This window comes from Salvia splendens, chromosome 6, assembly GCF_004379255.2.
Source record: "Salvia splendens isolate huo1 chromosome 6, SspV2, whole genome shotgun sequence".
In the NCBI taxonomy this organism is placed as follows: domain Eukaryota; kingdom Viridiplantae; phylum Streptophyta; class Magnoliopsida; order Lamiales; family Lamiaceae; genus Salvia; species Salvia splendens.
In genome coordinates, this window is record NC_056037.1 from 36,909,008 (window position 1) to 36,919,414 (window position 10,407).

Below are 10,407 nucleotides of genomic sequence, written 5' to 3' on the forward strand. Positions count from 1 at the left end.
TCTCTAGGATAGTCCTATTCATCCTCTCCACAACACCATTTTGCTGGGGATTACCAGGAACAGTACGGTGCCTCTTCATACCCTTCTCTTTACAAAACAGATCAAACTCAGCAGACAAGAACTCTAGGCCATTGTCTGTTCTTAAGCATTTAACACTTCTACCCTTCTCTAGCTCAACCTCCTTACACCATATCTTGAACTTTGTGAGTGTTTCGGATTTTTCTTTAAGAATATATACCCACAACTTCCTTGTATAGTCATCAATGATAGCTAGATAATACTTTCCTCCACCAATTGAACACACCGGTGAAGGCCCCCAAAGATCACTATGTATGTAGTCTAAAGGGGCTGTAGAAGAGTGAATACCTGTAGGATAGGGTGCCTTCTTTGCTTTTCCAAGTATACACTGCTCACAGGGGTCCATCTTGTTGAAATCTCCAGAGATCAGGCCCTTCTTGATGAGTTCTTTCAAGCTTCCTTCTGCTGGATGGCCCAGCCTCTTGTGCCATAGCATTAGGGAATCATCTGACACAGCATTGCTTTCTCCATCAACAGCCTTAGCCTTCAGATAATAGAGAATATGCTCTCTGTCAGCCTCCATCATCACTGCATCTCCAGATTTAACAAACAATTTTCCTTGACTCATCAATATGGTGAACCCTCTCTGCTCCAGCATTCCCAATGAGATGAGATTCCTCTTCACTTCTGGAATATACCTCACCCCAGTTAGGATCTTTATAGAGCCATCTTGTAGGCTTAGCTTTACCTTCCCTATTCCTCTGATCTGACAAATGTGATTATTTCCAAGAACAACCGTACCCGATGCTTCTTGAAGATCATGAAACCAGCTTCTATTGGGGCACATATGGAAGCTGCACCCCGAGTCCATTATCCACCTGTGACTGACCCCACTGTCACTAATATTCATAAGTTGAGCCGGGGGATCAGCACTCTCCACACAATCAGATTGGTTGTGTCCCTCAGAGGCCATCTTTCTCTTCCATGCATGACAATCTTTCTTCAAATGTCCAGGTTTCTTGCACCAATAGCAAGCTCTGGTTTCCTTCTGAGCATCAGAACTTGAGGGTTTAGGGCCCTCAAACTTCTTCTTGAAGTTCTGCTTCTTGAACTTCTTCACATTCAAGGCCTCTGCAGCTTGAACATTGGAGCTTGCAGAGCCTCTGGTGGCTGTCTTCTGGAGTTCTTTGGCCATCAAGGCTGAATAGACTTCTGCATAGGTGATAGGTTTATCTCTTCCATAGATAATTGCATCACTTAACTGGTCATACGAGCTAGGCAAGGCATTCAATGTGAGAATGGCCTTATCCTCATCTGAAATCTTGACATCAACAGATCCCAGGTCATCAATGATCTTGTTGAACTCCTCTAGCTGCTCAATGATGGACCTATCTCCAGAAAAACTATAGGCATACAGCCTCTTTTTGAGATACAGCCGGTTAGCCAAGGATTTGGCCAAGTAAACTTCATCCAACTTGTCCAAAATCTCCACCGCAGTCTTGGCTTCTTGAACATCCCTCAAGACCTTATCTCCAAGGCACAGAATCACTGCAGAATGTGCCTTGAGCTGCATCTCCTCCATCTTTGCCTGAGCTTTATCATCAAGCACTGGAGCCTTTCCTTTCTCCTCTGGTTTTGCAAGAACTGCGGCCAAGCCTTGTTGAATCAAAACCGCCTTCATCTTCATCTTCCACAGGCTATAATCATTCTTGCCTGTGAACTTTTCTGCATCAAGCCTTGCTGCCATCTCTGAAACCGTTTGATCCTCTGCAAATCAGCTTCAATATCCCTTCCCACAGACGGCGCCACTTGTTGGGATTCGCACACACAAGGCTTTCACACACTCAAGAAGATCACACACACACTCACTGTTGTATGAGATCACACAATGCAGAAACACACACACTCACACTTTGAGTATTGAAGATGATAATCTTGGAGAGAAACTGGAAAACTCTTTATTGATTAAACTCCTACTAAACTACATACACGGTTTATGAGCTATTTAAAGCTCTACAAACAAGTAGCAACTGCTACTAACTAATTACAACCAGAATCAAGAAAACAAGAAGAATAACCGCTACACCTCGGCTAACTAACTGCTTCTTCCTTCTCGGCTCAAGACCGAACTGGTTGCTTCTTCCTTCTCGGCTCAAGACCGAACTCCCTTCTCGGCTCAAGACCGAACTCACTTCTCGGCTCACAACCGAACTCCCTTCTCGGCTAGTTCCAGCTCAAAGCCGAGCTTCCTTCTTCTGCCTTCTTCTTCTCGGCTAGTTCCAGCTCAAAGCCGAGCTTACCGAACTCTGCCTTCTTCTTCCAACTGAAATGAGCACTCCATTATTACAGATACATAGATACACACCGTATCAAATTAAATAAACAATTCCGTAGGTTCATCTCGTTTGTATTTGTGAAGGCGTGTGTTTATTTTTCAACATTATAGTAATATGTAACTGACTGCCCACCATCTACCACCCCCACCCCAACCTTCTTAACCTTCCAAACAAAGAGAATTAATGGAAAGTGAGATTTGTAAGTTTTATTCTCTCCACTGATTTTATTTCCCACCATATATATACACAAACCATACAAAAAAAACAACCAAAAATAAAATCTAAAAATCTTCTTCTTGTTGATGGGAATCTGCATCTCCTTAGATTCCCTAACACCTCAAAACCCTCGATGGAGATGAGCCGTGATCGGGCCGTGACACGACCATGTTTTGGGCTGAGAAGCGGCGGTTTTGCGGCGGCGAGGGTTATGGTTTCTTCAGCGTAGTAGGATCCGATCTAGTTTGTGAAATGGCGGAGAATAGCGAATCAAGGGAGGACGAGTGGTTGCAGCTCAGCATCGGAAGGCAAGATCTCGGGAAGAATAACGGGCCGGGCTCGGGCCTCGTCAAGCTTGACCTCATGCCTAGTAGCAGCACCAACAACCACTCACAAATGAGGCCCGAATTTCGGCCGCCTCGGCCCGTTACAAATTTCGGGTCGCCGTCTTATTTTGGGAGGCTGGATTTCAGGGTGGTGGCGCAGCCGAGGAGGCCGCATTCGGGCGTGTGGTTTATGCTTCAAGCATTGAACAATCAGTAAGTATTAAGTAATCATCAAGATTTCTTGTTGAGGATTTTTTTTTGGTTTATTTTTTTTTCTATATTTTCGACATCATCGTGTTCGGCTGCGGAATTAGAGTATCCACAATAGGAGCCGCGGCTCCCTATAGCTGAGGACACGGAGAGCCGCGGCGCAGGGAGAGGACATGGGCGCGCTGAGTAGTTGGCGCGGACTCGACGCTTGGTCACCGGCCGCGGCGCCCTATTGCAGCTGCCGCAGAGCCGCGGCTCTGCCCAACTTTTTTTTTTAGAAATTTCATATTTATTTCCTATAAATATACCGATTCCTTTCATTTTTTTTCACCCCGTTCTAATTAAATTAAAATATACCAACAATTGAAAAAATAATTAGATTTGTGGCTATGGCTTATCCACTATTAAGGTGAACAAGTTTTTTTTTAGCTCTGGACAAGTTTTTGTGGCTTGGGCTTGGGCATGGGCTAACTATTGTGGACACTCTAGGGGGGGGGAGAGGAGGCGTCCGGCCCATGAGGAGGGTCTAGCTAGTTTTCTCTTATGTTTCGTCCTCCGTTTTCGGTTATGGATCCGCCACTGATCATCATGTTGTTTTTTCAGGGAAAAAGAGTCATTTCTTCCCCAGATATCCAAAAGCTACTTGAGAATCAAGTAATCAGTTTCATTTTTTACAAGTGTAAATTTAATGACTAATGACCTAATATATCTTACAATTTTGTTTCTATTTGTGTTCTTAATTAGGGATGGGAGGATGACGATTCGAGTGGTGATAAAATACCTTGTTAAAAAGCTTAGCTTGGAAAATGAATCAGAGGTAATTAACTATGCTTCATCTTTAATTAGACTAATTTATTCAGCCTTTATATGTGTGAACGATATTAAAAGTGATTAATAATGATTCTTTATATATACTGTGATGATTCGAACTCCTGACTTATATATGTGTGAATGGTTGGTGGGATTAAGATGATGCAAACAACATATATAACCTAATCTCAAGGAAAGGATAACATCATAAGTAGGTATGGAGTATGTGTCTTTGGTCTGTTTTCTGTTGGTATTAGCTTAATCTTATTATTAGTGGATAGTTAATTAGAGAGTTAGTTAAGATGATTTGAGATTTAGGGTTGAAGTTAAGGAAAAACACTTGTCACCTTTATAATAAACTCCCACACATATATAATTGCTTCTCTAGTTCATTTTGTTCAAGAAAGTGACAACTCCATTGGTTATCCCTCCCTTAATCCACTCATTTTTTTTATTGTCCCATGGCGAAAAAATCAAGCATGGCGAAAAATTCAAGCATCATCGTGTTTGTATTTATTGACATGACGTGTATATATGTAAAAATAAAAAACGTGATTGACTAAGTCTATAAACGATATTGTTTAAGTAAGCCGAACGAAGATTAATTTGCCTCTCTAAACTAAAATTTGCCTAACATGCCTACGTCAGTGCCTAACATAGTACCACAACTTTAAACATTTCAATTATATTTCATCTAAGTTTTTATCATTGATTAATTTATAATTACGTCAACCCTTTTATGATTAGGATGAGTATGCACATCGGTCTTCATATAATGAAGTCTGTGGTGAAGCAAACCATATCCCACATCGGAGAATGAACAAGAGTTGCAAGCATATAAATGGGATATCTCAACTCCATTAGTATGAGGCCTTTTGGGGAGGACCCCAAGAGCAAAAACAGTGAGGGCTTTGCCAAAAGCGGACAATATCATACTAATGTGGAGTTCGGGTGTGCACCACCGATACCCAACAGTGGTATCAGAGCCCTGGTTCAGGGGCTGGGCCTGTGTGGCTCGGGGTTCGGTGGGTTGCGCTTGCAAGTTCTCCGATGTCTCTCCGTGAGCTCGACCAAGACTTGTGGTGACCTGGTGACCTGTAACATGGGGGCACAGACATGTGGTCTTGGTCTGGTGGTCTTGGTTTGAGGGGAGGATTGTGGTGAAGCAAACCATATCCCACATCGGAGAATAGACAAGAGTTGCAAGCATATAAATGGGCTATCCCAACTCCATTAGTATGAGGCCTTTTGGGGAGTACACCACCGGGACCGAACAGTGGTATCAGAGAAGCATATAAATGGGCTATCCCAACTCCATTAGTATGAGGCCTTTTGGGGAGTACCCCAAGAGCAAAACCGTGAGGGCTTTGCCCAAAGCGGACAATATCATACTAATGTGGAGTTCGGGTGTGCACCACCGGGACCCAACAGTGGTATCAGAGCCCTGGTTCCGCTTTGAGCAAAGCCCGCACGGATTTATTTTTGGGTCACTCCCAAAAGGCCTCAAACTAATTGGGGTTGGACATGAATTATATACACCTTCCAACTTCCCCTACTCATCCGATGTGGGATGAGGTTTGTACCCCAACAAAGTCATTAGGGTAATCTATTATAACCTAATCTATATTCTAAACAGCTAGATGTACGACCAACATAATTCTAATTTATCATTTTTCAAATTATATATGTTAGGTACAACTATACGTGCTGCTGTTGCATACATCGATTAGTTACTAGTAGTATTATATCACAATTTTGATACGTTCATTATAAAATAATTACATGTAAATAGAATGCATGACAATCAACATTCTCCTGTCATACAATCATTAAAAAAAGATCAAAGACAATTTTTTTTATTAAATTAAGATTGTTATTTTTATTTTTAAATACATCACATACATTTTAAGAAATGTCTCTTGGAAGCAAATGAAAGAGTCCCAATAAATCAAAATGACAAGAGTGTTAATATCAATTTAAGAACGTCTTTTTGCGTATGAAACAATAGTCATTTTCCAAAACATTCGACCAACTCCTTATAAGATGAGTTTTTTTTATAGAGTATCAATATTTTCCTAAATCAACCTTTCTATTTCCCCTTGATCATTTTTTTCACTAATTTGGATTAGTTAGAAATTTAGTTCTATTTAGAGGTGGCTTAGCTAATTTAGTTGATAAGTCATAATTACTTGGCCAAAAAAACTTTTTTAGACACCATGCAACTTAGTGGCCAATCATTGAGATTATAAGTGGTTAGGGATATTAATATACCATCAAATTAAAGTTTGGAATCTGCATGAAAATCAAGATTAGGGCATATCTCTCTCTCTCTCAACTAAAGGGGGGAAATCTTGGAGTGATTTGGTACGATGAAAGCAAACAACTTTTCAAGGCTTAAGTGACATCTTGGAGTGATTTGTTTTATACCATATGATTAATTATTATTTACAATACATGACAACAAACATTGATATTAATGACAATGGGAAAAATCTTAATAGGAGATCTCAATGGACCCATTCAATATGGTATGCTACTAGAAAAATTGCTTCTCACTACACTTTTTTTTATCACACTTTATAAAAAGTGCCAGCATAGATGTACTATCTACACACTAGCTTTTCACTGCACTTTATAATATATTGTTACTGCACTTCAACATAAAAAGTGTCATCATAGATGTACTATCTACACACTACCTCTTACTACAGGTACCCGGTGCTGCACTTCATCAAGTGCCATTATAGATGAAGTGTCAGCATAGTAATTTTCTAGTGACAATTTTAAGTGCCATTACAAGCCAATTTTCTAGTAGTGATGTATATGATTAGATAAATTAATTATTGTCTTGTCCTTAAGACTTCATGTTATTATATAACCCTATAATTTTATGTGAGGTTAGGTTAGTAGAAAACGAAAATAGGGTTCTGATTTTGTATTAGGATCATCAATACGTGATAATTGTAAATAGTAGTATTGAGCAAAAATAAACAAACTTTTAATATGAAACTGAAATTATTAATGTTGGAAAAATTAATTGTAAGAGTAATATTGTTTCAAAGGTTATGGTTTGATTTCGTCATGCTTGCGTTGGTCTCACATCAGCCAATTGTAGGTCCTTTATTTTCTTTTCAAATTTATTGTGCTTTTAAAGTAGCCATAGAATTAAGTGCTGCACTTTCATTATAATTATAGGTGATAAACAAATGATAAAGAATGTGTGGAGTGAATGTTCAACATAAATAATATAGGTATTTATAATAGTTTTGCTATAAAAAAATTAGTGGTATAGAAATATTGTCACGTACGTAATGTATGCAACCAATTCAAATTGTAGAAAAAGATAATGAAGACGTATAATATTTCTACAATTGTAATTGAGACTACACATTCCACGTAGCAATGTGTCAAGACCATTATATTTACTCAATAGGTTTATCAAGTAAGCATATATATGTGTTTATTAATTAATAGGGGATTAGCATGAGTCTTAGATCTTCCCTGTCCTTAATTAGTAATCAATTTGAAAAGTATCTCTCCTCATTAACTGCTATGGAAATCGAAGTTGTATACCCTAATTATATAGGGTTTTTTTTATTATAGAAAGCAATGTGAAGGAGACTTGCATGAAAGAGAAGATATAATATATTGAGAATTCATAGCTATCACATATACTCCTACAAGTTAGGTAAACTATGTAAAAAGGAAGATAGAAATGGAAAATGATCCATCAACTTTTTTATTTATATAAAATTATTGTTGTTGCAGTTAATTAATACTAGTATATAGTCTTAGTAGTATGAATTAAGATTATATGTTATACACTGTACAAATACAAAAACATAAAATAATGAGAAATGAGGCATACTATTATAGAATGACATCAAATAAAATGAAGTTTAAAGGTATAATGATTTAGGCTTAAGAGCAAAGTCTAAATGGGTCCCTTGTAACATGATTAAAGTGTAGAGAAATTTAGTGATGGTGGAAAACGCATCGGATTTAGGTGGGGTTTTATGTCTAAATTGCATAATAATTGTTACATATTCTTGCTGATAATAGTATTAGATTGGACATGTGATTATCACTTCTTGAACATAATAGTAATCAATTAATTTTTAAGGATGCGTCCAATAAAAATAAATTCGAAGGTTTACTCTTATATTAGAGGAAGATGACTATACATATATCTCTATGTGACTTTTTTAATTTGTTAAGTAATTAGGTTTGTTTGCAATTCAAGCAATTGCATGATGAAAACAACTCCTCTTATAATTTAGAGGTTATATATTATAGACTAATCTTTAACTCAAAGAACCGAATTGTCATAGTCCTGTGTTCTAAAATTCTAGCTATCATTAACCATCTTCATCAGATTGGTGAAAATAAATAAACATACATAAATCATGGAGTAATTTATATGTTAATCGCTCCAAATATAACGTGTTTTTGGGTTCACATTTCTAACCTAATGCCAATGGAATAATAGATCATTATATATAGGATGAGGCGCGTTATAATGCTAACTTTTCCTAAATTGTTAACTTGTTAATTTATCAACACAGTATATTAAAAATGTCAACACGATCACATTAAAATGTCAACACAAATTTGTGTTTACATTTTAATAAACTATGTTGACATTTCAATGTCATCGTGTTGAATTTTTTAATACATTATATTGATGAGTTAGCAGAGGTAGTAACTTAAGAAAATTAGCAACGGATCACACCTCTATATAGGAGGGATTGTATTAAATGTAGACTCTCCCTTTAATATGTACAAGAAAGATAGCCTAGATATGTATGAGTGTTGGCCTAGTAATAGAGTGGTAATATCATATGCCAAAAGGCTTGGATTTGAGTCCACCACAGAGTAATCTTTAAATTTATATACATTTGTCAAATAAAATTAAAAGATAGCCTAAATTATAGCATGCATATATCATTATATACGTATCAATTTAGAACATGCATGTGACAAAATTGAATCATTTGAGAAGTGACATGTGAATAATATAGTCATTATGACTATATGTGTTTTCATGATGAAACAATTATGTGTAGTAATTAGTAAATACTAATGGATTGTAATTTTTTGCAGATAGAGATAAGATGCAAAGGACAAAAGCTTTCACCTATGTTGACATTGCAACATGTAAGAGATAACATTTGGAGTAGCCCAAGAGATTTCATCACTTTGCTTCCTACCTCAACAATTCATCACATTATGGTGCTTCACTATGCTAGAACCGACCCCTCTAATTAAATATTCGACCCGACCCAATCTGACCCGACTCGACTCGACTCCGTGCTCGATTTTAACTTTAAATGATCAATCCAAGTACTTTTTCCTTTTTCTTCTCATTTTTTTGTTTAAATTATTATTTTCTATTCCAATAGTACAATACTAATACTAATGAAGAATAGGTGCTCCCACTGAAGAAGAAAACCCACCATGTAAAATGTGTTGGGCTTTTGCAAGTTGTATCTTTGGAATTTCATTAAATCTCTTATAGCCAATTTGATTATACAGATTTGGTGTTTCATTAATTGGACTAATGTAACTTCTTGTCTATTTTGTTTGCTCCAGTGTGTGTGTGTGTGTTTTTCTAAATGCTTGATTTCATGTTTATGCTTTGGCCGATTTTTTCATCTCCGACAAAGTTCCGTTTTGGACCTTTGGATGACATTCGCTCTTGGGGGGCCAGTCCCGGTTCCACCTTCCGTGAATCCGGAACCACCGGTTTCTGGCCAACACCAACACTAGTCCAAACTGCAGATTGATGCAATGAAGGAGAAAAATAACATCACAAGCTAAATTGGTCGAAGAGAAATATCCAACCTCTCTTTACATCATGTTGATGTGGTCATAAAAAGTAGTAATTCCATCTATAACAAAATGCCAATTCTTCAACATAAGTAGAAATTGGTCAAAGCATATAGTACTACTAATTTCCACAACAACATTATATTATAAGCACAAGTAGTGTCTCATGTGATCATACAATCCAAACAAAATGCAGAAATACAAAACTACCAAGTACCTAATATGGTGTACTTGCATTTCTAGATACTCCAACAACACGCTGTAAGGTAATAATACCGGCTGGCCTTAGAGACGGCAAACAAGTTCAAGAAAGCACCCGACTGCGCAGCAACAAAGTCAATCACTAAGATGCAAGTAAACAAAATGAGGCACCATGGTTCTACCTTATTCACATACAGCATCTCTTCCGACGACAAAAAGGTCAGGGCTAAAAACTCAAATGGCTCACTGTAAATTAACCAAATTGGCATTGCAATCAATAAGTGATTCTAAGCTCTACCTATTTCATTCCAGTACTTATGACCTAGCTTGCTTTCCAGAAGAACCATCATTCTACGAAGCTTCGCTCTGGTTATTCCTAAAGTGAGCTAAAATTTCGTCAATCGATAGTAAAACCATTAGAGTTGCAACTTGGAAACCCTATAGCTTTCACCAAATCAAAC

At 37.5% G+C, this 10,407-nt stretch overlaps 1 protein-coding gene across 2 annotated transcripts; it reads left to right on the plus strand.

The window, feature by feature from the left end:
• Positions 1 to 2,550: 2,550 nt before the first annotated feature.
• On the plus strand, positions 2,551 to 9,487 carry LOC121807327 (protein LAX PANICLE 2-like). 2 transcript variants are annotated; one of them, XM_042207549.1, is made up of 4 exons: positions 2,551 to 3,109; positions 3,710 to 3,760; positions 3,851 to 3,923; positions 9,020 to 9,487. In XM_042207549.1, exons 1-4 carry the CDS (start codon positions 2,739 to 2,741, stop codon positions 9,182 to 9,184), a joined length of 660 nt encoding a protein of 219 aa, XP_042063483.1. In that variant the 5' UTR covers positions 2,551 to 2,738; the 3' UTR covers positions 9,185 to 9,487. The 2 variants fall into 2 exon arrangements, with proteins under 2 accessions (XP_042063483.1, XP_042063484.1); XM_042207550.1 differs by lacking the exon at positions 9,020 to 9,487 and adding an exon at positions 4,664 to 4,952.
• The last annotated feature ends 920 nt before the right edge of the window (positions 9,488 to 10,407 follow it).

Coding starts and splice junctions, on each gene's coding strand:
- LOC121807327 (XM_042207549.1), top strand. CDS start 2,739: ATGTTTTGGGCTGAGAAGCGGCGGTTTTGCGGCGGCGAGGGTTATGGT. Junction 3,761..3,850: donor AAAAGCTACTTGAGAATCAA/GTAATCAGTTTC, acceptor GTTCTTAATTAG/GGATGGGAGGATGACGATTC. Junction 3,924..9,019: donor GCTTGGAAAATGAATCAGAG/GTAATTAACTAT, acceptor AATTTTTTGCAG/ATAGAGATAAGATGCAAAGG.